Source organism: Zonotrichia albicollis, chromosome 4 (assembly GCF_047830755.1).
Source record: "Zonotrichia albicollis isolate bZonAlb1 chromosome 4, bZonAlb1.hap1, whole genome shotgun sequence".
Lineage (NCBI taxonomy): Eukaryota > Metazoa > Chordata > Aves > Passeriformes > Passerellidae > Zonotrichia > Zonotrichia albicollis.
This window is the reverse complement of record NC_133822.1, coordinates 12,953,846-12,981,644: the sequence shown is the minus strand read 5'-3', so window position 1 is coordinate 12,981,644 and position 27,799 is coordinate 12,953,846. Positions and strand designations below refer to the sequence as shown.

The 27,799-nt window shown below is 42.8% G+C and overlaps 3 protein-coding genes across 7 annotated transcripts in view; 2 read left to right on the top strand and 1 right to left on the bottom strand.

Annotated features, from left to right (window-relative positions):
* Positions 1–7,705, top strand: part of RSBN1L (round spermatid basic protein 1 like) — a 48,026-nt gene extending 40,321 nt beyond the window's left edge. For both annotated transcript variants that reach the window (XM_074538820.1, XM_074538819.1), the window contains 2 exons: positions 2,127–2,235; positions 2,315–7,705. In XM_074538820.1, the coding sequence (XP_074394921.1) occupies positions 2,127–2,235; positions 2,315–2,968 (763 nt within the window). In that variant the 3' untranslated portion in view covers positions 2,969–7,705. The remainder of the gene's footprint in view (positions 1–2,126; positions 2,236–2,314) is intronic.
* A 3,619-nt stretch (positions 7,706–11,324) lies between these two features.
* Positions 11,325–16,406, bottom strand: TMEM60 (transmembrane protein 60). 2 transcript variants are annotated; one of them, XM_074538823.1, is made up of 3 exons: positions 16,252–16,356; positions 15,818–15,867; positions 11,325–13,162 (listed from the first exon to the last, which is right to left on the bottom strand). In XM_074538823.1, exon 3 carries the CDS (start codon positions 13,118–13,120, stop codon positions 12,716–12,718), a length of 405 nt encoding a protein of 134 aa, XP_074394924.1. In that variant the 5' UTR covers positions 13,121–13,162; positions 15,818–15,867; positions 16,252–16,356; the 3' UTR covers positions 11,325–12,715. The 2 variants fall into 2 exon arrangements, with proteins under 2 accessions (XP_074394924.1, XP_074394922.1); XM_074538821.1 differs by lacking the exon at positions 15,818–15,867 and having other exon boundaries at positions 11,331–13,162; positions 16,252–16,406.
* A 356-nt stretch (positions 16,407–16,762) lies between these two features.
* Positions 16,763–27,799, top strand: part of PHTF2 (putative homeodomain transcription factor 2) — a 62,575-nt gene continuing 51,538 nt past the window's right edge. For all 3 annotated transcript variants that reach the window (XM_074538817.1, XM_074538818.1, XM_074538816.1), the window contains exon 1: positions 16,763–16,903. The gene's annotated coding sequence lies outside the window, so the exon portion shown is untranslated. The remainder of the gene's footprint in view (positions 16,904–27,799) is intronic.

Here is a 27,799-nt window from a genome sequence, read left to right as displayed (position 1 = left end):
AATCCAATCCTTTTGAAGAATGAGGTTAAGGTGAAAAAATACTGCCAAAATCAGTTCTAGCAGTTCTCTAGTAGAGGCTTAAATAGATTTTTCTGAAGTTATCTTATGGTTTGTTTTCATTTCATGTCTTTTTGGACATTAACTATGTCTGTGCTATAGTTCTGCTTGGGGGGAGATACATGATACCTAAAATAAAGGTTTTGCAAAATATCATCTCAAATTTGTGTTAAAGATAAAATCTGCAAATGCAGAATTTAAAATTATCTGATAGTATTTTTTTCTCAGTTGCTTGCAATAGGAATGTTGTGTTCTGTGGCAAAACTGCAGTACAGAGCTGGTGATCCCTCATCCTCTTGGACAGATCCATATGGACTGAGAGTAGGAATGACAATGCATAAACCAGAACAGACACTGCTGGGAGAACACATCAGTTTGGATTGAAGTTCTCTAAGTGTGCAAAATGATTTTAAGTCTTAACTTCATTTACTAATATTGGGGACTCCAAGTGCAAATTCATATTTTAAAAATAAATGCCTGCATTATAAAAGGTAGATGAATGTAGTTAATATTTTTAATACCACTGGTTAGAAATATTTCTCAAGCTTTTTGCTTTCAGTATTTAAATCAGGAGTATATGGATCAAAATAAAGAGACACATCTTAATCTTTAATAAGTAAAATATGTGGTCTGAAAATCTCCCTAGCATACTGTCAGTAGTTGATCTGGGATTTTTTTTTCTCCTGAAAATAGCCTCAGACTGGTTATTTTTTTGCTTTATTGAGGCCATGACCTAAATAAAATAAACATGTCTCCTATGTTTAAAAAGCCTGAATGAACTGAGCATCATTGCCTGCTTCCTAGAACAGTAATAACAGGACACATATATATATTTATATAAAAACAGATGCTGATCTTGCTTTTGAAAAAGGGCTCTTGAACATCTGTTGGATTCTGAAATATTTCAGAAGATGTTTCAGCTCTGCTGCATCAGCTGCTCCCCAGGCTCCCTGTGTGTGACTTGCAGCCCATGTTTGGAGGGTGGAGGCAGGTGAGGATGCACTGCAGGGAGGCAGCACCAGCCCTGCTGCAGGAGGGCAGCGCTGGCTTCTGGTCCCTGCTCCCGTGGGCAGGGCCTGGCTGTGCCCACTGAGGAGCTGCTGCCTTCCCTGCTGCATTCCTGTCAGCCCAGGGGGTACAGGGGGGAAAGGACAGGAATTCTCACCAGGTTCCCTCTGGCTGAGAAACTGTCCTTGCAAAACTGCTCCAAGGTGAGCTTTATCCTTTATAAATGAAATCTTCATGTAATCACATTAAATTTAAAAAGTCTTTCTAAAATGCAAACATCCCTCTAAAGTGAGTATGTGGAGCTTTTATTTTTTACATGTTTTCAGTGAGGAACAGAGTTTGGCCTTTAGATCGGGAATTTATAAGGATTGTAGATGCTTTTGCCTTTTGTGAGCTGATTGTAGTTGTTGTCTCCAGAGGAGCTATATTAATGGTGTGTATTTCTTTGGGAGAGATGCTTTGGAACTAGAGATGTTTCTCCTAACAGTTGGAATATGGAGACAAAGCCGTATTCAGACTTTGCTCTTGTGTAGCTCTCTCTAGTGAGCATAATTAGGATGTATTTTTAAGGGATGTTTGTGGAGGATGCCATTGGCTGATTACTGGCATTGTGGCAGCTTAATGTAGGTTCAGCTTTTACTCCCAGCTCTGGGCAAGGTGTTGGAGGCTGAGGTGCTGAGCAGGGCTCCCAGTCAGACTGCTCTGATGGCTGCTGGTGCTGACAGAGTAAGCCCAGTCTATCTGGCACAGCTGTCCTTCAGCATCTAGGCAACCAAGAGGCCAGTTAAAAATAGAAATGGAAAATAGTGTGTTTTGTTGGCCTTTTATTGCTGCCTTTACTTCCACTTATAAAGAAATTTTAGTTAATTTGTTAACCAGTTTAATGAGGTTGTGTTTTAGAATTAACTGTTATGATCAACTTTTTTTTATTGTTGATTATGGTAGAGTTGTTGCATTTTCTTAAGTTAAAAATTTGCTTTATCCTTTCTTGCAGACTTTTTGTTATTTTCTGCAGCATGGTAGTTTCAGCCTCTGACTGTGCACTTGTTACTCTTCTGTAGGTGTGAGCAGCCTCGTATAACCAAAGATGTAATTTGTTTTCATGCTGAGGACTTCTTGGAGGTAGTTCAGCGAATGCAGTTAGATTTGCATGAGCCTCCACTCTCACAGGTAAGCACACTGAGAACTGATGGTCAGTGGCCTCTGAGTGCTGTCAGAGTTTTCACCTTTGCCCACCTTTTCCCTGCAGTGTGTCCAGTGGGTGGATGATGCAAAGCTTAATCAGCTGCGAAGGGAAGGCATTCGCTATGCCAGAATCCAGTTATTCGATAATGACATTTATTTCATCCCGAGGAATGTCGTGCACCAGTTCAAAACAGTTTCAGCTGTGTGTAGTTTGGCTTGGCACATCCGGCTCAAGCTCTATCATTCAGAGGAAGAACTCTCTCAAAACACAAATCCTGTTGAAGCAGGGACCTCTGCAGACCCCAAGTCTTCGGTTGTTGGACTTCAGACTGACAGAGTGTGTACGGTGAGCAAAGATACCTCCGAAGACACCAAATTTCCAGATGCTCTGCAGACCAAGTACCTGCAGCAGGAGTTTGTGCCCATAAAACATGAACCTCTTGCATCCCTCAGAGTAAAAGAAGAGCCCATGAATGTTGATGTTGCTGAAAAGACAGTGATGCCTAATGACGTCGGGGGACAGAATGTTCAGCCTAGGCTGGGTCACGCTGAGTTGACATCACTAAAGTTGGAAATGGATTCTAAATTTGAAACCGGCAACAAGGACTTACAAGGCAAGTTGTGCTCTGGAGGTCACGTACATCCAGATGATACAAGACAGCCTAGCTCATCATATCCAAAATTGCATGGACAAAGAGAGGATGATTTTTTGTGCTAAATTTGTATATATGGTTTTAAATTCCTTTTTAAACTTAATGATGTAATAATGTAAAGATCATAAATTGTGAGGCAAGTTTGTGACTTGTCTTCGCATCTGTTACAGAAAATAGTTATGTAGCTTTGTAACATTCCTCAGTGCCTGTCCATAACTGTGAAGTATCAAAGCACTTAGGGCCAGATGCACTGTAAACACTGCAGGTTTAACATAAAGAAGTCTTTAAATAATTTTGAGTTGTAGGTTTTAGAGTAGAGCTGACATTTAACATATATATTTTTTGTAAGATGAGCCAGAATTCTTTTTGACAATTCCAGGCTTTTCCATAGAGCTTATTTATACCAATTTTTTCATTTTAAATGTGTCAGCACTGTAGTGTAAATATCTTTTTTAAGAATCTTTTTAGTGTGATTTATACTGAAATGTGAGCCGCTTAATAAAGGTTCATAATAACAGATTGGTTTTATTTTTGGGTCTGCAAAAAATAATTCAGTTCAACTGCCTCTCTTAGTGGTTATGTTTCTACCTGCCACTAATGCATAGGATGCCCTTATGCCTTGAGGGTGAGGAGCTGTAGCAAACTGAGGTAGAGCTGAGGCATCTCTGTAAATGCAGATTAGTCAGAAGGCAGAATCAGTCCTCCCTTCACGCAGTTCCTTATTTCAGGCACTCCCCAAACTGCTGCTGTCAGATACTCATGAGGAACAGGGAGTCAGACTGGCTGTTTGGAGGGCACTTGGACACACAGTGGGCACCAGGAGTGCTGCCAGTGCCTGCCTGCATCTCTCGAGATGAGCAGGTGCAAAGGAGCAAACTCTCTCCTGGGCTTTGCGTCTTGGCCCAGCCCAGGGCACACTTCAGACAGTTCCACTTCCCATTAAAAAGAAACAAAACAAAAACCAACCAAAAAATCAACAAACCCACAAAACAAGCCAAAAAAGCAACCACTCCCTCAAATCTGTTATCTGACTGCAATTAAAAGAATATTTAAGTCATTACTTACCAAGCTAAAATTTCCTCAACTTTGGCGGTGACCTGTAATTCACAGAGACATACTGGATTTGAATTGTGCCTGTGCTGACAGTGCCAGGCAGTAAAGAGGCTGTGTTGCCAATACGTGTAGTGGGAAGGCTCCTCATGAGTCACAGTTTGGAAGCAAGAGGTGTTTCATTAAGAAAATAACAGCAGTGTCCAAGTTGACTGTTCTCTTTCCCTATCTATGGAACACTTGGATTCTTTTAGGTTGTGTTCTGAGGGAAAAGAATTCAAGGCTAGCTAGCATCTGATCATTAACCTATTTATTCTGTGTATTGTACTGCTGTGTAGTTCCAACACAGCCAAATGATCTGTGTCTCTTGGGTAGCTGCACACAGCAGTGAACTGCCCTACAGCCTGTCCTTCAGCTCAATATGTAAAATTTCACATCCAAGGCCTATTATTTCCAAAGCCCTCTGTATCTCTGATTTTTGTTAGGAATTTTCTGTATAACATTTTTGGAAGTTGTACATCCTTAAGTACCCAGATTATAAACTTTGATGCAATTAGTGGTCACTTTGGCTTCATTTGTAGCAATAGAAAAATGTGATTTTCAGGCAATGTCCAGTTCAACTACCTGAGGTCCTTCTGTTGTAAATGCTTTTTTCCTTATAGGTTGTTTAAAATTTAAAATATTACTGCATACTCACAGGTGGCACTAAAATCAGTTATTTATTAGCTAAGTGCCCTGATTGGTTTAATCCAAAATATGTCTGTCAAGAAATTATTAATTAAATCATTATTTGAATTGCTAAAAGTTACTCCTACACAGCCATAAATATGTATTAGAGAAGCAATAGAAATGTGAGTTTCTTGGATGTGGCTAATACGTCCTTAAGTCTTACTACTGTGTTCTTTAATGCTGGCTAAGAGATTAATACCAGTTTTCCAGCCTCAGGGATCTTTCTTTCCCCTTTGCTGTGAGCAAATGATCCATGTGTGATGTGGTATTTTATTGCTCTAGCAGATTCTGATCTGAAAAAATTAATTTGTTCATGTAAGAATGTGAGCCTTCCTTATAGCAGGAATGGGGTCTCAGCTCCCTTTATTGTTTTCTGGATTTTCTGGAAATAATGCTTCCACCTGTAATCTCTGGCCTCATGAACATCCAAGCACAGTTACTTGGCCATTCCTGTGCTCTGTGCTGCCCATGGGAGAGCAGCAGCACCAAGCACTCAGCTCTGCAGCTGGGATAGGTGAGGGCTCCAGCTTTAGCCAAACAGCCTTCCCAGATACTGCTTTTTAAAAGAAAACCCACACTAAACAAACTCCCAAAACTATTTAGTTGACTCAGAGTAACGAATCTTACCAGTGTGCTGGTCATGCACTGACCATTCATTTGGGTTCATTCAAGTCATTTCTGGTGACCTGTCAGATTTTAGTGAAGTGTGGACACACATCCCCCAGGACAGCTGCCAGCTTTCTGCAGCACAGGCCTTGTTCACACAGAAATAATGAATCTTTGAAAATGATGAGCAAACTTTGTTTCGTTTTGGAGACCTGCTCAGTGGTTTTGGCTGATATGGTCTTGAACTTCTGCTCAGGTATCTTAGTCCTGAGATTTTGCTTCTGAAGTGCCCACATATTCAACCCATTTTGTTCTTACCACTTTCAGAATTTTAAGAGATGTTTTAAAGTGGCAGCTTTTTTGCAGTTTTTAAATATTTTGTTTTTTTGAGACAGACTAGGTTCTCACTTCAGGCAGAATTCCTTGCAGACAGAATTTGAACCATATTGGGATTTTCAATGGCTACCAGACCTCCCTTTGCATTTACACGTCTGCTGTCTGGCTGCATTAATGTTCAGTTACTTGCTTTTTAAAGAAAAGATTTAAAAGAAGTGTCCTCTCCCTGTGGTATGTTCATTTTAATGAGGTTGTCCTTTGAGAGGGGAGCACTTTTTCTGAGAATGTCACCTCCCAAATTGTTCATTAATTTGACAAAGGCCTTGCTTCAGTCCTGTGCTGTAGCCTTTATTCCTGCTGCATACAACTTCATCTTCAGACTTTTGCTTCAGCAATAAATCTTTCATGTGTTCTGCTGTACTGCAGTTAGTCCTTGCTTATTGCATTTCCCCCTTCTCTGGATATATCACCCTTTCTTTTGGTGATATAGGAATCTTGGTTATTTTGGCTGAAATCTCCAGTGTTTTAGTTGTCTCTCTTGGCCCTTGTTCTTGTGCAGGTTGGAGAGAGCTGCCCGAGGCCATTGGTGCTGTTCCTATCTCCCTGCACGTGCAGTGGTGTTGCAGTTAATAACATGATGTGCAGAAAATTAGATGTTTTCCTAGATCCTGGTACATATTTTTTGGGTAGCAAAGAATTGCATTGTTACAGTTGCTAAAAAAGCTTTCAAGGGGGGTAGCTACCTTTTTTTTTTTTGTCTTTTCATATTACTGGATCTTTTGCGTTTCACTGGCAACTGACTTCATGTGTTACATACAAGTGTTACTCAGTGTTGTGTCACTCCCAGCCCTCCAAATGCCTGAAAATTGACTCTGAAAGAATTTTCATTACAGGTACTGCTGGCATGCAGATTTTCCCTTCCTTGTTACTATAGTGAATATTTCAATACTACTTTAACTGAAATATTAACTCTATCTAGTATTAGAAATAAAGTATTATTTTAGAGGGTGATGATTTAATTCTTCATCTGTGAAAGAATTCCTTGGTGATAAATAAAGTTGATTTTTAAGTGGATATACATGTGCACAGTAAATAAGTTGGAATTGCAAAAGATGTAGGAAATGGAAATCTGAAATGGTAGAATGCTGTGAAAGCAATCCAAACATCACAGATTTGGAAAATTGAGTAAGTCTTCCAAGAAACACAAGACTGGTATTCATTTATCAAAATGACTGTTTTCTAATATCTGCATGTGAATAAGATGCTGAATTGACCAAAATAAATCCATGATTTTTCCTTGTTCATTGGCAGAATGAACTGTTGTGAGATAGCACACTTCCACGTGTCCCTGCTAGGCTGAAAGCTGTACTGATTCTGATCAAGAGATCAAAGAACTCCTCAAGCTTCTCAAGTGTCATTTTATTTATTTTCTTGTAGTGGTCAGGTGTGTAGAGAGCCTTGTGTTTAGGCAGCACAGTGCCTGTACCTTAGGAGGATGTATCCAAGCTGGAAATGGAAAAGACAAATTTTCACTGCTTTGTGCTTTGCTGTGAATGACTGTCAAGAATGTTTGGTTTGATTATGAGTCACTGTGTTCAGCTGATATTTTATTACTTTCTTAAACAGATGAAATGCACTTTAAAATTGTATAGAACTTACTGATATTTTGTGCAGATCCCACTGAATTTGCAGCACATGTGGGAATATTTGGGGAACTGATTCCCATCAGTCACTCATTTCATTTTTCTTAAAAATGCAAGTTATTTTGTGTTCTGTTCAGAAGCAGTGATTAACTTCACAATATTTAGGTTGCTGTTTCTGTTAGAATCATCAGGGATACTGACATTGCAAATTTAGTGTATTATATTCTAACCACTGTTTTTCTCTGTGCTTTGATGCTGATATGATCTCTGCTTTGAAGCCGTGCTGTACTTGAGTGCCAGCTAAACATTGATCTTCTCTTGTTCTGGTCATGCTGATAGATGAGCCTACTGATGAGGGCGTTAGTCCTGAATAGTCCTTTAATATTTGGTGTACAGTTACCTGATACAAACATTGATTAAAACAGCAGTTTAAACTTCTATTTTTATCAAGTTTGATTTTTCAATAGCTATTTTGATACTATGATTTCTCATTGAATTTGCCATCCACTGGAACGATGGTGCCATGTTGGGTGCAGCTCAGGACTGTGCTTTTTGTGGGAGCTTTTTCAGCTGCTTGTGTTGAGACAAAGTGGGGCAGTGAGCAGAGAAAGCTGGTCCTGGTGTCTGGAGATGAAAATCTTGAGAATTAGACCTGTGTGTGGGAGACTGTGTAACATAAGTCAAGGCTGCTAAATCTTTATTCTTAGCATGCAGGAGTAACACCCAGGTACTTGCCAGTATGAGCTGAAGCAACTGAGTGTTTTAATTAATCACAGAAATGGAATTTTTAGACTAAAGAACATCTTTAAGCGGTGATTTTTTCATGAACTTCAGAAGGAACACTGAGATAAAAATTAAGGTGGATGAACTAAGCTCACATTCTCATTGCTTTCCTTTTTCTTGCTCTTAGGCTGTTGTTCTGCACTGTGGGAAGAGTTTTCTTATATTTGTCTGCTTGGGATGTTGGTTTTGTTAGGAAAGGCAGATCAGAGGGAATGGCATCACTGAATAGCAGATTTTCCTGTTCTTTATCCCACTTCAATAAAATCCAAGGAAAAAATGCAGAATTTCTATTGAACAGTACTGTAGGTCCAGCTGCAGAGATTCCCCAAGTTCTCAAAGCCTGATGATTTTCAGCAGCAAGTTGGTACCCAGGCCCATTCAGGTCTGCAGGGCTTTTATGGGAGATTAACTCCATCAAAACCTTAAAAACCAGTAAAGTTACAGTGAAAAGGTGCAAGTGTTGTTTTCACAACTCAGCACAGTTGTTTTTACTGCAATCCTAATTAAAAAGCATAATGTGTTACATGATAGTGCTGTTTTCCATGCTAGTAAACTCAAACAACTTATTTCTAAGGATGCAATTATTCAGGAGCTTTTTGACTGAAAAGTCATGTTTTGGGGTTTTTTTTCCCCAAATTATATTAATGTTAAAATAGGGAATACCTGATGTTAAAATTCTAAGTTTCTGGGAGTCTCATAATTTTCACTTTCAATTCCACTTTGTGTCACCCAACTTTCTACACTGTGGAAATGTGAAAATTTTCATAAGGTTAGGCAAACCTTTTGCATCTGTACTGTGTTACAGATGTATCAGGAAATAAGACTGATAATGCATCTCTCAAATGGTTGTGTACCCCTGTCCTGTGCTAGTTCAGGCTTTGTTATTGCCCTCTGTGCCTGGCAGTGCATTTTGTGTGTGTCTGCAGTGTTCTCAGAGCCTTCAGGTTAAACTTTGTTACAGGTGGGGATGCACGTGTCACAGAACATTTTTCAAGTATAAAAAGAACACAAAACTAGATACTGTTCTAAAATGGTGACAAATCAAGAAAAGCAGTAAGAATTGGCAGTTGCAAATTTCAGTTTCATGACCTTTCACACGTGTTAATGATTTTTTGTTATCAGACAAAAGCAGATACCTGCAATGCATGCTGAAGTGTTCAAACCTGTATAAATGATGGAAAGAGAGAAATTATGTGAAATGTATCTCTCCAAGTCCAATATATATCATCAGTACACAGAAATACTTCCATTTGGTTTCAACAAGCTTTTGAATTGGAGTTTAAAACAAAGCTCCTGAAAGCCAGGTTCTCTCCTTTGCCCCCCATCAGCTGCTGCAGGGAGCTGAGACATCCTTGTGCCTTTTTTATCACAAATCAGTGTGAGTCATCTCAGCATGGAGCTAGCTCTCCTTTTCCTGTCACCTTCAGCAAATTTGCTTTTCACTTGTTTTATCTTGTTACTGAAGATCAGTTGGTAAATTTAGGAAAATGCGTGAGGAGATTGGTGGAAATTGGTTCCACTTCCAAGCTGTCATCAGCACCTCTGAGAACAGCATAATTATGAACAGATGTAATTAATTCCTGCAGCTGTTTCTGGAGAGGTCACAGTGGGCTTAGTGTACTTTGTGTCACAGATCCTTCTGCAGGAAGCTCTGATAAGGCAGAGATGTGTGCACAAAGATCGTATCACTGTTCAGCTCAGTTAAACGTGATACAAAATTCTCAAAAGGGAAATGCTCTTGTCCAAGTTCCCCTGTAAGGACAAGGAACTTGGAAAATTGACCACTTCTGTCTGGCTGTGTGTGACATCTGTATGACACCAGCAAGAAGCATCTGCTTCAGCTTTCCAGATCATTTATTTCAAGGTTGGTAAACTTTATCAAAAAAAAAAAAAAAGCCAAACCCACAACCAAAACTGATATTGCTGATCTTTTTCTCTTGAATTGGAGGCAACAATTACAAGGAGATTTGTAGGGACTGTGTGTGACTGTAGTTAATTAGAGATGCCAAACTTTCTGATAATTGTTACATCTGTGGAAGAGAAGGGGTTTATTAAGGGGGCAGAGTCGCCATTCATGGCCTATCTTGCTAATAATACAGCAAGTTCCAATGAAGCCAGTTCTTATTCTTCCATCTTTGGTTTTATGTCATAACAATCAATTACCATTGTCAGCTTGGCTGAGGAAACCTGCTCTGCTCTCCTGAGCAGCAATGGGGCTGTCCTGGCATCCTCTGAAAAAGGGGGTTGGGAATTTTATTCTTCCAGAATCATCAGAGGAAAAGGACTATGGGTGTTATTTTATGCTTGGTCCCATACCTACCACAGGTAAGTGTGTGTGTGTGCAGATAAAATAATCTTGTCTCAGGTGCTTGAATGCTTGTTCCACACTTGTATCACTGCTTGTTAAGTGGGTCATCAAAGTTTACCTGAATGGGAGGGAGGGCTTTAGATACTCTTCAGAAATTTTGAAAGCAGCCATAACAAATACACAATGTCAAGCTGCCTGCCATGGAGTGGCATTCCATCCCAGGCAGGGGCTCCGTGGCTTGGGTCCCCATTTGCAGAACAGAACCAAGTGGGATGTGCAGATGAAATCTGTTCTCCCCACCCCACCCACAAAACTGGATACACACAGAGCACCTGTTCTCTGCACCCCACACATGGGCACCCTGTTCTCTGCACCCCACACATGGGCACCCTGTTCTGTCCACCCCACACACGGGCACCCTGTTCTCACCCCACACATGGGCACTCTGTTCTCTGCACCCCACACACGGGCACCCTGTTCTCCTCACCCCACACATGGGCACCCTGTTCTGTCCATCCCACACATGGGCACCCTGTTCTCCTCACCCCACACACGGGTACCTGTGGCACCCACAGGTGTGTGCTCACTCTCACAGCAGCTGTAGCCAGCAGGTCTCAGAGCCTGCTCTGACATTAATTTACCCCCTCCCCACAGCTCACCCTCATCACAAGTGCCAATTTTACTTGAAAAATCACTCAAGACTGAAGGAAGTCAGTTCTCCACGGGAGCATCACATGAATGGGCAAAAAGTCTCAAACACAGAGCAAGGTTAAGTATTTCTCAGAAGTACCCAATGCATAGCTACACCTCCTCCAAACAACTGTTCCTGCTAGGCACTCCCCATAAATGACCTGATGTGCATATCTTGGGGCTGGGTACCTGGGTTTGCTTAGTAAAAGATGACAAGTTGTTATAATAAAAATAAAGCATTTATAAATATTTTACATTTTTTAACAACAGCTACTGTTTATAATTCTTTTGTCTCTGTCTTTTCCTGGCTTCTCTTTAGCAAGCTAGGACAGTCAACCATTCTGAAATAAATATGACTTAAATTCATTTTAGAGAGGATTCATTACCTGATATTCTAAATTGAGATTCACTGCCTTAGAATGGAACATGTTTTCTTAGATAAAGCTCTTTTCAGCAGTCTCCCACAATATGGTTCCTCTGTATTTTTACCCACATCTGTGTGATGAAACAGCAAGAGTAAATCCAAACACTTCAGGAAGACTTTTTTCCACAAGTACAGCTGAATGTACATACTTATAATTTTACTAGTGAAACACTTGTCTAGGTATGTCCTGTTACCCTAGACTGTTTTTCATTCACTTGACATTCTTTTGTCTCTAGGAATGGATCAGTATTTTCAGTATGCATGTTAATAATGTCCCAGATAACTGCTACATTTGAATTTGGTGTTATTGTGTCTCCTGGAAGAGCATTTTAGCCCACAAAATACACTTGTAGTTCCAGTTCTTCCCCCAAGTCCTATTCGCTTGTTACCTGACAAAGGTCATTTCCTCACATCTGAGTTTGCCATGAAGCCAAGGCTTCACCCCCAAAACTTTCATATCCTCAGCTATTAAAGACTGTCTTGTTCAAGTAACGCTTTGAGGCAGGTACAAATGCAGTATTGGTTACTCACCCTGTATTTTCAGTCTCTTGCAGCATTGCTGATCTCTCACTTGCAAAAGAAATACCATTGCCTCCCTCTTCTCTGGATCTCAGGACTGCTGGCACAGCTCAGCTACCAACTGTGTTCCCTAGGGTTAACATACTGGTTATGGGCTGTTTCAGCAGCTCAGAAAACTGCTTATTTTTACACTGGTAATGGAATCTTACTGTCAAAAGCAACAACAACAAAAAAAAGGTGTTCCTTTTCTTGCTCTTATTTGGCTGCTGTCAGTTGTTACTGATTTTTGAAGCAAATTTAGCCCCTTATGGAAATGACTGTTAACTGGTTATTTCTTGACTTACATCATAAGCAGCAGAAAATGTTAGTCCTCTTGCCCAGGATTACTCAATGTGCTGGATACTCTGGGTAGAACATTTGTGGTTATTTTGACAAGGTCTTCTACCTGCACGTGAAGAACCCATATCTTATTCCATGTAACAAATATCATCAGTAATTATATTAGAACAGCTTATGTTGAACAAATACTTTTATTTACAAGAGCATATGTGAGTTTTAAAATAAAAAAAAAAAGAAACATGTCTACTTTCAGTCTTCAGTCTGCTTTAGCTTAAGCCTCCAGCTTGACTCATTTGGCTTTCTAGTCTGAAGATCAAATTTGTGGCAAAATGGCAATAACCCAGTAATTTGGTGCCAGCCTTGCCCTGGAAGCTCCTGGCCTGGCCTAGTCTCTCCGTACATAGAAGATGTTGTACCCCAGTTCCACCATGGCCCCCAGCAGCAGGGCCCACAGGGGGATGAACACGTAGGCCAGTTTCATGGTGGTGAAGCGCTGCAGCTTGGCACACAGGGCCAGGCAGAAGGCCAGTTTCAGCAGCATGGCCACGAGGTACCAGACCTTCTTCTTCATGTTCTGCGAGCCGTTGCGGGGGTCGAAGCCGGACTTGCAGCGCCCGGCCATTTTTACAATTAACATCACGAGAAGGATCGTGTCAAAGATCCACACTGGAATGAAAATGAGGAACCAGTTCCATGGTGCTTTCTCATCCAACTTCAGCACCAGCATGATCAGGAAGAGTAAGGTAAAAAGCCATGTCAGCAGCACTCTTTGCGCCAGGGACATTCTCATTTAAACAGCTTGGAGAGGAAGGCCTTGGCTGTCAGCAACAACCTAAGGGAACACAAGGGGAGGGAGGGCATCAAAGGATGGCACTGACACCATCAGGCAAATTCCATAAAGGAGAGCAAATCCTTGCTCTGGCTTTCCCACTCCTAGCCTCACCCACACCTTCATGATCAGCATGCTCAGCTGAGCAGGGTTTGTTCCAGTCCACCATTCCACTGGAGTGCCTTAAGTCAGCTGTGTAAGTGCCTTCATCTAAATTTGTTCTGTGAAACAAACTGTACTTTAATCCCAAACAAGCTGTCAGGCTCATTTAGGGATTTCTGAATGCTAAGAATATGTTCAGATCCATTTTGCACAGTTGTGTCTCTGTAGCAAAACAACCCCAGCAAAGCCTGAAGCAGCACAGGAGTCCCTGGAGGGTTCCTGCAGTTTGCAGAGCTGCAGCTGAACTGACCTGGGCCAGCCTGAGCCACTGAGCCCTGCCCAGCTTTCTGCCAGCCAGCAATGCTGAAGTGACCAAAGGCTGCAGATAAGCTTTGCTGCTTGGCAGGTATCTCAAGTGTTTCAGACACTGGCTGACAGGTTTATTGGCTGGGTAGGGTATTTAAATTTCTCTGTAGTCATGACAAAAGAAAAACAAGATAAATGCATCTGCTGCTGCAGCCATCAAAGTGAAGGTTTTATCTTCCTAACTGGATAGTTTTTACCACTGCACCTGCCAAAAGCCTTTCACTACAGGTGTGAAAAGCAGAAGTGTGAAGGACTGTGATCTTCCTCTAGATTTCATGCTACAAAAATGAATCATTTTTACCTGTGAAATGGTGCTGAAATATGTATTTTAATTATTTCAAAAATTTGAGTTAAATTTTTTACTAATTCCCTTCAGAACACAAATAATCTTTCACCTGAAATAAGAAAATGAGCTTTGATTTGTTCCAGACTAGAAAAAGATTTGAACTGCTGGAAGTGTGATGTTGTGCTCTGAAGCACTGAATGCTGAGGGAAGGACAGGAGCTGCTGCTGCTCCCTGGAGGCATCACCACAGCACCCACCATCTCCTGACTGGGCTGCTGAACTCACCCAGCAAGCAGAAATCTACAAATCTACTGCCACCCTTTTGTTTTTAAACTGGAATCGTTCTTTGCAGGATTAGGAAGTTGAACAAATTCTGCGCTCAGATAAGATTTGCTGCTTGAAGGAGGGAAATGAAAGTTGCCGTCTCAACTTGGGATGACCTACTATTTTACAGTGAGGGGACAACAATTCTGCCCATCACTGAAATCATCCTACAGTTTAAATCTGCACCTACTGATACACAGATCAACAAACAGATCTACTGTTTTGTCTGGGTTTGAAGTTTGGATGGATTTGGTTTAGTAAGATTTCTTGTAAGAAGATCCAGTTTTGCCTTAAATAATCTAAACTGGAGCTGCAGTCAGTGCATCCCCTCTTTGTTTTGGGGCTGACACTTGTGTCCAAATCAGGCCAGTTCCCTGAGATGAACTAGGAAAAAAGAGAAAGTTTAAAGCAGGATTTTGTAGTTTTGCTTTTCACAGTCTCAGTTCTGCTCAGATCACCAAAGGGTCTGGTCAAAGGCAGTTCCTGACAGGGTGGAACCAAACCCCTCACCCTTCTCTCCCTCGGGGAAGAAGGGAAACTCAGAAGCAGCACCCAAGAGTTAAGGGGACAAAAAACTGGAGGAGGTTTAGATAGCATTGTTTTGCTCTTGTTACAGAAACAAACCTAAAGCAGCTGGCAGGGGATGGCAGAACAATTGCTATGCCTGGCCTAAAGCACTTACAGTATTTTGAAAACACTTGCAATATTCTCAAGTGCAAGTCTGTGGCTAAAGTGAGGAGTCACAGTCTGAGATGAAGTTTCAACATTCTTTTCATGAGAATGTTTTTCAAAACCAGCTCTGCAAATCAATGCTACAAACACTACAAGGAGGACACTGTTATTAGCAAACTGGAGAAAGCATAAACCAAACAGAAACAGACTGGAAACTTGGGTCTGAAAGGAAAAGAGAAACTCAACACTCTCAGAAGTATCAGGTTATCAGATACTCAAAGAAGGAGCTATCACCTGTCTCTGGAGGAAACACAAAGCTCCTGAAGATGTATTACATGGGGCTACTCAGTTTGAAGGTTGTTCACTTGAAAATACTTCCACTTTGCTAAGAACCACTTTGCAACAACTGGAAAAACAGGCAGAAAATTCAGCATGGGAAGCAGTTACACTGCCTTTCTCTGATATAACAGATGTTACTGCCACAATGGGCAGGACTGCACGGCTCCAGTCAGTTTTAGAGGCATTCTGAGATGAAAACTCAAGAAAATCCAAGTGTACTTTTGAGATCTAAGAGTCCAAGTAAAGAAAGCTACCAGATTTTGAAGGCTGAGAGCTGGATATAGAGCTGACATAACAATGAAGGGTTTGATTACATGGAGCATTTGATGATCTCATGATGAAACAAAGATGATGGGCAGATTCTTTGCTAGAGCCCAGCTATCCCAGCAAGCTGGGTGACACTGGGAACAGGAGGCAGCTGTGCCACAGGTCTGGACTGGCTCTTCAGTGAGAACACTGATGGGATGTCAGTGTGGAAATAAAAAAGCTCCTGACTCCTATTAAAGGACCGAGATAATTAGAGAGTGAATATTTTCAGTGAGCAGAAACTATCCAAGGAGGATCACTGACCTTGGTGGGATGATCTGCATAACGAGGATATTGTGATAGCTAACACTGTCCTGTTTAGGAGAAAAAAAATAAAGAGGAAGGCAACTTACACATGACACTCAGCTCAGCAGTAATAACACGAACCCACACATTTAGATTGAAACCTTGAGCATCGCCTAAAAAAGTCCTAAAATTCGTATTATGGTGAAACCATGTGAAACGGAACCCCAGTTCGATTAAACACCACTTTAGAGCCTATTCTGATCCTATGGGTAATTTAACACTTCGAAAGAAACACTGCGGTAGGCCCGGCTTAAAACCCCAATTAAACACAGCTTTGTATTCACAAACTCGGCCCCTCCCTCGGCCTCACGGCCTTGTCCCGCCAGGCCCCGCTTCCCCGGTCGCGCCGGCACTCCCGGAGGCGGGATCCCCCCTCGCTGCCCGTCACCTACCGCAGATCCCGGCGCATCCCCCGGTCCGCGGGGCCCGCGCTCAGCTGAGGGGGCGCGGGGCCCTCCCCGCCCGCTCCGCCTCAGGGAAGCGCCCGCCTCCCTCACCCGCCCCGCGCCTGCTATTGGCCAGCGGGAGCGCGCGTCCTGCCATCCCCATTCTCATTGGGCTATGGCGACGTCGCTCAAGTTAATCCCGCCCTCTTATCCCGGCCTTCGGTGACGCCCCTCGAGCCCGGGCCGCCCATCCCGGCCGGCGGCGGGTCAGCCTGGAGCCCCGCCCCCGCCGCCGATTGGTGCAAAGGGCTGTCTGTCACAGCGGCCTCGCCTCCGCCCCGCCGCCTGTCAGTCAAGCGCAGCCCCGCCTTCCTCGCGCTCTCATTGGGCTGCGCGGCCGCCAGTCACACCTCGGCCCCGCCTCCGGAGGCGGAGGGGCCGCCGTTGGCTGCCGGCCCGCGCTGGCCCCGCCCCCGGCCCGGCGGCGCGCGCGGGTGGCGCGCTGTTGCTGCCGCCGCTGGCGCCTGGACGCGCGCGCCGCTCTCCCCCCCTCGCGCTTCCCCCGCCAGCTGTTGCCTCGCGCGCGCCTTCCCGCCGCCGCCTCGCGCTCCCGCCGCCGTTGCGTGCGGCGCGCGCTGCCCCGCGGCACCGGCGAACGGTGAGATGACGGCGGGGGGGCTCCGGCACCCGGGGGGGGTTCGGCACACGGGGGCGGCTCCGCCACGCCGGGGCAGCAGCGATGGGGGGAGAGCCGGGGCGCCGAGTTCCCCGCGCGGCTGGGGAAGGGGCCGAGCGGGGCGCGGGGGGCCGGCCGGGGCGAGGCGGCGGTGCCCTCTCGTTGCTCGGGGACAGCGCGGCGGAGGCGCGGGGCGGGCATCACCGGCGGGGCTGCCGCGACTGCCCTGGCCGGGCGGCGGGAGCGGCGCGGCTGCCGCCCCCCAGCTCCCCCGGGGCAGCCCCGGCCGGGGCACGGGTGGGCGGCCGCGGCCTCCGCGGCGCCGCGGTTCCCTCCGGCGGAGCCGGCGCCGCTGGGGCGGGGGTCCGAGCGCGGCTCCGGGCGGCCCCTGCCCGCAGCGCCGCGCACCCGCATCGGGGCCGGCCGGGCAGCGGCCGCGCCGTCCCGGAGCCCTCGGTGTCCGGGTGCCGCGTCCCCCGGTGCGGGCGGAGATGTGCCGGTACGGTCCGGGGCCCTCGCCGTGCTCGGGGCTCTGCCTGCCCGCTCCGGCGCTGCTGTGCGGCTCCTGCTCCCGCTGAGCCTACCGAGAGCTGCCTCGGTGCCCGTGTCAGGTGATAGAACGATGGAGCGTCTCTTCTGCTTCCCTTCAGAGCTCCTGAATTTCGGCATCTTCATGTTCGTCTCTGACCTCTCTCGTGTCTCTTGTGTTTTACATGCCTTTATGTTTTCTTTTGCTTTACCTTTTTTTTTTTTCTTTTTTCCACCCTAAAACAGTGCCAACCTGACTACAGCTTATCCTTGGTTTTTCGTTTGGGAATCAAGATATTAGAGAACTTCTCATCACTCAAAGTTTATGCTGTCACATTCATTTTATTGGTGTTTTATTTGCTGTCTTTTCTGTGAGAAACAAAGAAGCTGAGGAGAATGTATCCCACAGCAGTAGAACTGTGCAGGTGTTTGTTACTTTTACTTCTGTTTCTCACACCCTCTCAGGGTGTGTTACCCAGATCTATCAGATTCAGTGAAACTTTGAGTCCATAGTGTTAGGCTCTATGCCTGGTATTTTGCCTTTTACTGCTTTTACATGTTACTGGTCACTTGAGAAGTAATGCTGCCGAGTCTTGCGTTTTGTTCCAAATTTGCCAGTGCCTTATCCATCTGTCATATAATTAAATGGGAAAAGTAATTAATTGGAAAACCTGACTTGTTGAAAGTACTTTAATTAATGTTCTGAAATTCTTTGTGATGAAATGTTCCTACAGAAAATACAGCTTGCCTTACAGTTTGGAGACACGAGTTCTCTATTAGGAATGAGACTGGGGATGGTGTGTCATCAGTAATTTGTCTGCTTATATCTTCCTGTTGATGATGTTAAACAGATGGTGGTATCTGTTTTATCAGGGAGAAGTGCAGCACTTGAAATAACCTGTTAATCTTAGTAAGTGAATCCTAATATCTTCAGCTGCACTTGGAGTGGTCAGTAAGCAGCAGCAGGATGTATTTCTTTATTTCTGTTACATACATTAGTGCTTGGCATCAGACTTTGTTTCCCTGAGGTTAAGAGGCTAAAAGTGGTTTGTGCATAAATCTCTGAGTTATAAATAGCCGTATGCATTTGGCTATTTTTGTAGCTCTCAAGTTTTGGTGATCTTCTTTGGTTTGCCTCTTTGCTTGTGACTCCCTGGAAAGGATAATCCTTTTCTCAGAAGTCTTGTTGCTGTTCCAGTAAGGTGTTTATGAATGTATGTATGCACATCACCTTGATGGACTCCATTGTACAGTACTTGCAAGCAACTTTCATTGCTGAAGGTGAAGGTTGAGAGCAGTGCTTGGAACTTGTGTATTTAAGATCCCAATCCATGTTTGAAGTGGAATATTTGTGCAGTTACACATTCTGTTGCTATGTTTTACTGCCAATGTATGTTTTTATTCTGGATATAAATATTACCAAGGATAAAACATGAGCCTGAGTCACCAGAAAAAGAATTCGGAAACCTATTTGGTTTAATTCAATGTTTGCACAATAATTTTTTCCCCTTGCGTTGTGTGGAACGTGACATACAAATAAGGTGTCAGTAGTTGTTGGGAACTCCATGGAGAATTTCGAATATTCTGGGTTTATCCCAGAGCAGAGTTAGCTCAGCTTGTCTCAAACATTGATCCCAGCTGTATCCATAGGTGCCGGGCATTGGTGTGAATTCTGGGAGCAATCAAAGTCCTGTAGGTTTTGAAAGGGGAAGCAGGATTGGTGTGTTTTAGAGGGGGACAGAGGTGTATTCAAGAATTCCAGTCAGCCTAGTTTGAGGCAGCTGACCAGGCAGTGAGGGGTGGAATGCTCCTGGAATTAAACAATGCTGTTCCTGTCACAGCTGGCAGGGGTCACTGGAAAGCAGTGGACTTTATTTCTTTCCTAATTCTCCCAAGTTACATGTACTATCTTCCTTGGCTTTTTCTATATATCTGTCTTTACTTATTTCTAGTAGAAATCCAGTTGAAATTTTTTGTTTTTTCTCAGGACCCTTGTGAGTGAGAATGATACCAGTCAGAGATTGGGGTTTGGGTTTTCCTTTGTCCGTGAGGAAGTTCTTTTCATAATAAACAGTGTTGTTTATGGATTCATCATCAGACAGTTTATGTGGATTTTTAGCAAGACTTATTAAGGACACAAAGCTTGTACAATTGCTTCCTTTGTCTCTCTTCTCCCATTTGAGTCATTTCTTACTCAGATGATGAAACCAAAGTTAATGGCAACTGAAAGACACTACCTACACTGTGACAAGTTTTTATAAAACTTTAGATGGGTAGTGTCCCAAATTAATATTCCTACCCAAAAAAAGCAGTCATAGAGTCCCTCCCTTCTCCAAGAAGTGAGCAATTGCTGGGCAGTGTGTGTGCTAAGCTCTGAGCCATCAGCACTAGCCTGCTTTGACTGGCCCAGCCAAGCACTTGGGATGGTTGTTATGATGGGTGGGGGGCAGGAAAAATATTTTGGGTGGGGACAATGGTAAGAGCAGGCAGAGTTAATTGCTTCTGCCCACAGAGCCAGGTAGGCCTGTTTTTTCTCTGATGTTATTTTGTTTTATGAAGGAAACAAAACAAAACTCTTAGGGGGTACCTGTCAGAGGTAGTGCTGCATCTTCCTGTTTGAGGACAATTGATCACCACTTACTCAAAGATATGTGGTGGTGTGAGAAGTAACAGACTTTGAAAGCTTTTAATATCATGTTTTCTCCCTTGAATTTACTGTTCTGTTATTTATAAAGGTCCTTCTTGATGATTGCAGAGGAGGAAATTGTTAAGTCTTTGAAGAAATTATATTAGAATTTTTAAGAAGAACCCAAAGAGCTTAATAAATTGCCACAGTGGAAGAAAGGGTTAATACTGATTAGAGTGATAATGTATTGCTGTGTAATGCTTGGGTATGCTCTGCTTGTAATCATAGAATAATTTAGGAAAGGGTCATTGGAGGTCATCAGTCTGCTCCAGCCCCATCTCAGAGCAGCTTCAAAGTTAGAGCAAACACATATAGAGAGATCCATTGTGTTGTCAGGAAATTTAGAAATACAGCTTGTGCTTGTGGTGGGCTTTTTTGTTTGTTTTTTTTTCGTGGAAGGAGAGGATATCAGGGAGTTCCTAGAACTATTCTCTTATATTTTTAAATTTATGCGTGTGAATGGGATTTTTTCCAAGTTTGTTTCCGCTGGGAATACATGTAATATTCAGTATTTAATTCTTTGCTCATTTGGGGTGATCTTGGTAGATGTTCTCCAAAGAGCCTAGATGGCTTTCTGGAATGAGTCCAAGCACTGGACTCCTATTTGCAAATAATTTGTGGTTCAGTTCTTAAAAACTAAAATACAACTGCAGAGTGGGAGAAGAAACGAAAGCAGTATCACATCAGACGTGAAATCGTGCGAGCCTCACATTTTGGACGCTGGCCAGCGCCAGATGCTTTTGGGGTTTAGGTGGTTGGCAGATGCTGCCTTGGCACTGAGCACCCTTGGTGTTGATGTGTGCAAGGGACAGTTTGTTCTGTGTGTGGCTCTCCTTGGTGTTGGCTTCTGGCCGTCCTGCACTCGGGTTCAGGGCAGTGTTTGCATGGCCCAGCACAGCCCAGTGATCTCTTTGGATGCTTTCTTGCATCCTGGGTTATGAAGCTGGAGACTCCCTCAGCTCTGTGTTTATTTTTTTTCCCCTTATTATTATTGTTATTGTGTGTTTAAATAGCTGCTTTCTTTTTGAATGGGAGTAAAATCTTGGCTTCAGTGACTTCCTGTGGCTGTGAGTCTAACAGTCTACTTATGTGTTGTAATATAATATTTCCTTGTTAAAAATTTGGCTTTGCTGTCCTCTCAGCGTAGTTAATAAATGAAGTTGCCTGTATCACTGGGAAGCTGTTGTTTTCTTGACTTTATTTTCTGTTTTTCTCTTGAAGTCTCATTTAATTTATTATAATGCCTTATTTTTCTGTTCATGGTTGCCTCTTTCAATAGGAGAGTCTTTCAAGTTGTTGGTAATTCATAGCCCTTCTCAGTACCCCTCCCCCAATATTGGGAGAAGAATATTGTTCTTCTCCCAATAAAGTAGATGTATTTCAAATCAGATTGCACAGCTGATGAACAGAGCTGTACTGTAGTGTTTTCCTTGTCATCCCCCTTTTATCCAGGTCTCCCTGCTCTTCTGAATGTATTATATTGGATGGCAGAGGTCCCTGAGCTGCTGAAGTTCCTTTCTGGATTTCAGATATCATTTCTTAAGGCTTTTAGTGGTGTTCATAGTTCTCTCCCCCTGCCTTCCCTTACAGATAACACTGACATGGTTGATACTGAATTCCATTTATTTTGCCTTTTCATTGTTAAAATTTATGCATATTCTTAAGCTTTGCTAGTTTAAGATTGCCATCTAGAAATGTTACTGCTTCAGGTTTTCTTTTCTTCTTTGCAGTATAAAAGATAAATATAGTGAGCACTGCTGAACCTTTTAACAGAAGCTTAAAATTTGGAATAATAGGACAGGGCTCAGTTCACTCTATTTCAGAACTTAATTTAGGCAGTACTTCATAAAAATCGTAGTCTACTGGTCCAGATAGGAGGAGGAGAGGGGAAATAGCCCTAATTAGTCGAGATCACTGTGTTAATGGTGCTTGAGGAGGCTTATGGGGAGAGATGCAGAGTGTTCAAGCTGGCTGTGGTCAGAGCTGCCTCGGTGCCATTCGTGCTCACTGTTTGTGCCATTTGTACTGGAAATTCCCTCTGCAGAGGTGAATCCTGTGAGAGCTGCTCATGGGCTCAGCAGGGCCTGGGATCTGTGTCCTGTGGGATGGGCTCTGGGGCTGGCAGCTGGTGTCCTGTGGTGGTGCTGGTTTAGAGTGGTTAAAACCCTTGTGGAGCCTTACAGGGCATCCTGACCTTTGCCATGGGTTGTGTGGACGTGTCTTTAGAGAGAGATTGCATCTGCTTGAAGTTCCTTCTGTGCAGCTCTGGGAGCCAGCAGGAATGTGGGGCATCTCTACCCTTATCTGTCAGGGCCTGATAAGCAATGACATGGTGTCTGTGTTCATCTCTCTAGTAAAAGTCAGAGGGTTGGAAAACTTACCTGGAATTTGCCATTTCTGGATGCTCTCATCCTTGAACAAGGTAGTCACCAGGCACATGTGGGCTGGATGAGGCCCTGAATGTCTGCCTCTGTCACTGCTGTGTGCTGAGGTGTGTGAAAGCCAGTGGAACACAGAGACACCAGGCTAGGAAAATTTAGTCTGTTTGGTTTCAGGATTAGGATAGTTCTGCATGAAGGAGATTGGGGATTTGTGTGCACTTTGCCTTGGACTGGCAGTGTATGGAAGAGCTGCAGGCCTGTGGTCTGTGATCCAAGGAGATTCTGGCACTGGTATCAATAGGTGATCAATAGCCTGCTCTATGCAGGCTGGATGCTGCCGTTAATCTTCATTATCCAATTAGCTGATTGCAGTGAAGAATGTTGATTCCATATTTTCTTCAGTGTTTTGGCTGGTTTTAATCTGTGGCAATGTTTGCTTTTCATAGATAACAGACTCTTTGGAAGCCTTTGACATCTTTCCAAAGGTTCTTTGAAAGTCCACATATGTTCTACCACTTGCTCTTGTCTATCAGTTAGTTTGACATGTCCAGAAATACTGATAGACCAAGACATGATCTTCCTGTGTAGAAACTGCTGATTAGACCCTATCAGATAGACTTTCGGGTATAATGGTGTTCCATTTTTAATGATTGTTTTGAGGACCTTGCCAGATACACATGTAAGGCTTGTTACTCTGCAATTCCTTGCTTGGATCACTCCAGACACCTTTTTTTTAAAAAAATAATTTAAAAATTCCTGCTCAGCATTTTCAACTCTGTTCCTACAGAGCAGTGGCTGTTACCAGAGGCAGCAGCTTTTTCCGACAGCTCAGCCACTTCATGCCTCAGCTGCTTCAAAAACTTGCTGGATAACTATTTGTGGAACATGATGCAAACTTGGTGATTTAGGAGTGGTTTTCAGCTTCCTGACTGTAGTCATCAAGAAGCCACAACTCTGCTGTGCAGTGCCTGGTGACAGATAAACATGTCTTCCTAAACACACGTCAGTATTTCCAGTGAGCAAGATTTATTATTGCCTTAGGAATCTCAAGAAAGAAGAAAGGCATTTTATTTCAAGGTGGTGACTATATTTTGGAGTGTTTTTTTCCAATATTTGTTAGGGCAGATATAGATATCTATCTATCTATATATATATATACAAAACTTGGTGTTTATAGAAATTCTGTTCTTTAATAAAGTTGTTACAGTTGTAAGAGCAGATGTGTACATGCAATATTCCAGGGATTTCTCAGTATGAGGTTACCAGTGTTTAATGGGATATGTATGTGTGTGTGTGTAGTATTCAGTACAAAAAACAGGAATAGAAAGAACTTCAGATCAATCATGTGCTGGTTTTGTTTTTTTTTTTTTTAACGATACAGCATTTTCAGAAATGGCTTGTAGGTCCAGTGTGCTGACAGCAATTACTGTATTTGGTGAGAATTTTGAAACTGAAACTTCTTATAGTAGATAAGAAGCAAAATTAACTTGAGTATAGTTCTCTTTAAGGGCTTGGACTCTCCTACTCTATAGATCAGTAGAATATATTTAAATATTGGAAGCTTTTTGCTAATTGATAAATACTGCAGCAGGCTCAAAAGTAAATCATGGGAGGTGTAGAATCTTGGACTTCTCAGTTCAGAGTCCTTCCCTCCTATATTTATGAGTAAGGTATCTATGAGATTGTGTCAAGTTACTTCAAATGAAATTATGAACCAGTTATGTAACAAATTAGGAAAGTTGCACAGATCTTAAGGCAGAGATTCCAGAAATGTCTGCAGCAGTTGCAGCAACTGCACGCAATGTTCTTTTACCATAACCTGAAATAAATCTCAGAAATCCTGATGGTCAACATTTTGTTGCTGTTTCAGACAGTTGTGTAATTCAGTGACAAAACAAGTATTCCTTGGGTGACACTTATTTTGTGTGGCACTTCTTGCTTCAGGGACTGGTGGGTTTGCTGTGGAGGTGAGGATGGCGAGGCTGAGTCTGCTTCCCATCATGTTTTGAAGGCTGGTTCTCCCTGCATGCTCTGTGCTGTGTCTGTGAGACCTTCCTGCTTGGCTGGGGACTGATAAAGGGCATGAGCTTATAAGGAAATAGGCAGCAGCAGAAATAGGATCAGGTGCAGTGGTTTGTGGGCAGAATAAGAAGGTATCAGCCTTTCAGTATCTGACATCTCACTGGAGGCACAGGCAGGCCTGGCCTTGCTGCCAGATATGTGTGTGTCATCATATATGGCATTTTTGCCATATATGATGCCAAAAATGCCAAAATGATGGCATTTTTGGTACATCTGTGTGCAAGGGCAGGGTGTGATAGCCAGCAGCCAGCACAGGGTCTGATTCATGTCTTATTGTGGCTGCTGTTGGCCTGATGAGAGAGGCCTTCTCAAACAAAAGCCTCCCAAAATAAGCATTTAGGGATGTAAATTTTTTTAATCAGTTGTTTGGGGATGATTGCATTTTGGATTTTCAGGGTTTTTTTGTGGAGTTTTGAGGTTTTTTTGAGATGGAGTGAAGGGGCAGAGTCTGAAAATTAACGCTCATGAGCAGCATCCTAGGAATGCTGGTAGGCAGTTTTAGCAGAGTTTTGGTCTTCCTTGGGGAAAGGAAGTATGTTAATTCCTTTTTATTTACAAACTGATATGACCTTGGGTTGCAAGACAACTTGAGGGGGCTCAGCCATCATGGCAGGAAGAGAACTTTTCATGCTGGTTGCTGGATGTTGTCCTTAACTTAGCAGCATCTGGGGTTTTCTTGACTTTTTTCCTTTGGTTTTGACTGCTGTCGGTTTTCTTAAGGGTAGCTGGAAGGAACATGATCAAACCTCCACTGAAAGGTGTGAACCTAGGAGTGACAAGTTTCTTGTTTACTGGTATACAATTTGCAATTCTGAATGCTGTTTTGAGAACACTGATGCATAGATAAAGTCCTTAAAAAGAACAGCGAGTGCATTGCTTTGTATTTGATGTTTCCTTTCAAAAAGGAGATGTAGGTTTAATGGTTTGTGTGTAATGCACATGAAAAATAATGGATCTTTTGGAGCATTGCTTTAAGGCTTTCATCCTGTTGTTTGTGGCAGTGGCAGAGCTCCCCTGGGTTTAAGTGGAGGAAGGATAACTCCTGGTAAGTTTAGTGCTATGTCTGCATTACAGGGATGCCTCCCTTGGTTTGTTATGTCATGGCAGAAGCAGCTTTTCAGTCAACAGCAGATGCCCAATGTGACTGAGCTGTTTATTGGGCTCATTTAAAGTATCAAATAGTGTCAGCAATTTAATGAAAATTTGTATTTTGATGTTGAACCTAGAAAGTGAAGGGTTTTTCCTTTAATTTTTTAAATCATTGTTTTCTAGCTGTGCGTGAACAAGTGTAATGCTTTAAGAGAGTTTGTGTGATACAAATGTTGCAATTAAATTAGTAGTTTAGGCCATAGTCTTTGCTGTTCTGATTCATTGTCTTTTCTTACCCTACATGCTGGGAATCTTAGTGAAAAGACACCTGTGATTGTGACACTGCAATCTGGAGGATCTGACATAATGGTAAAACAGTTCTAGCTTGGAAAGCAGTTGAAGAAACCAGGTTGGAGTATTCTCATGGCTTTATATGACAGCCTTTTAAAAACTGCCTTTAATTTCCTGAAGGTACTAAAAATCAATGACTTTTCAAAAACATTTGAGACAAAACCAAACTAAATTTTGCAGTTTTAATTCTGATGATGTATAGTGAACATGCAACTTCATTGCATCATCAGCCTAAGATCATAACCAGTTGAGAAGGACACTCAGGTCTTGACTCAGCTGCTGCATGGTATCCTGACCACTCAGGATGGGATTGCTATAAAGAGAACAGGTTCCTTGAAATCCTGAGTGATTCACAGTGTTTACAGGCAAGGACAGCAACTCTTTGCCTGTGCATCCTTGCTTGTGCTGTATTTTTAATTATGTCCTTTTGCTAGTTGACACTGCTTAGACTTGTATATTCTTAAAAAAGGCTGTTTTTTTCTTTGTCACTATGGAAGAGCACAATTTTATTTTTAACTTCTGTCAGTTCAGATTGCTTTAGACTGTCATTTAGGATTATATACATTTATGTCTGACTAGGGTCACCAAAGCCCTGTGGATATGAGTAAAATTTCTAAATGTACTTTGAATTTATTTAAATCCTGTCTTACTCAGTAAGCACTGCAGTACTGTGGGGCTTGAGCTCTTAGCTACCTGAAGGCATCTAAATATAAATTTCTGTGGCTTTTGAGAAACTGTTACTTGTATTGCAAGGTGTATTGTGTAATATGATTATGCCCTGAACTGGGAAATAGCTAAGCAACCCCACCTTTGAATAGGGATCACCAAAACTAGGTAGTCCTCTCTATTAAGCTTTAAGAAAGTAATGAAGCTTTGATTAAAATATACTGCTAGTTATTCATAGCACTAACTGTTTGATGGAAATGTAACAAAAGCTCTGTTGACTGTTACAGAGAGGTTGTGATAAAGCTTTTATATATGGATGCTCTGTCTAATCTTTGAAGTTTGGAGTGTTTTTTTTGTGTTGCTCTGAAGTCTTCAGTTAGTTAAGATTAACTTAATCTTGCTGTAGTTACTCTGCAGAGGACATTGTACAGCTGAGTGCTGAAGCTGGTGCTATCCTAGATGCAGGTATTTGACAGGGAACATGGAGCAGAAGGCTGGGTCCAGAGGGGATGAGGGGAGAACCAGGCAGGAGAACAGGCACTGCTCTGTCTGCTTGTGTTGGTCTGTCGGCTGTTTTCACTTTTACCCAGCTGATCCTGGTGTGCTTTAGAGCCAGGCTGACCTCAGGATCAATGTCAGCTGGAAACACAAATGCCGGGCGGGGTAAGTTGTAATGAATATGCAGAGTTGCTGCATATTCATTTTAGAAATGAATTCATTCATATTCCCAATGAAATTGCTAAAATACTTAGTCTCCAGTTTAAGGTATTCGGTAAGCTTCAGTTTAAGGTGTTCAGTCAGAGCCAGGGCTGCAGCTGAAGTGCCTTGAGTTGTTTCCATCCATCCCTCACCCAGATAAGCTGTCTTCAGACTGAGTCTATTAAACTCATAATGTCTCATTAAACCCCCCAAAACCTAAAGACAAACTAAAAACCAAACCACAGACAAATCCCAGCTGCAAGCAGAAGCAGAGAAATAATTAAACTTTTTCACCTTTCATTATTGTGCTGTCTCAGAAATGGCTGCGTAGCTTTTGAAGAAAGCATGTGATGTTTCCTAGTAGAGGTATTTTTAGTTAGCACACCAAATTCTGTT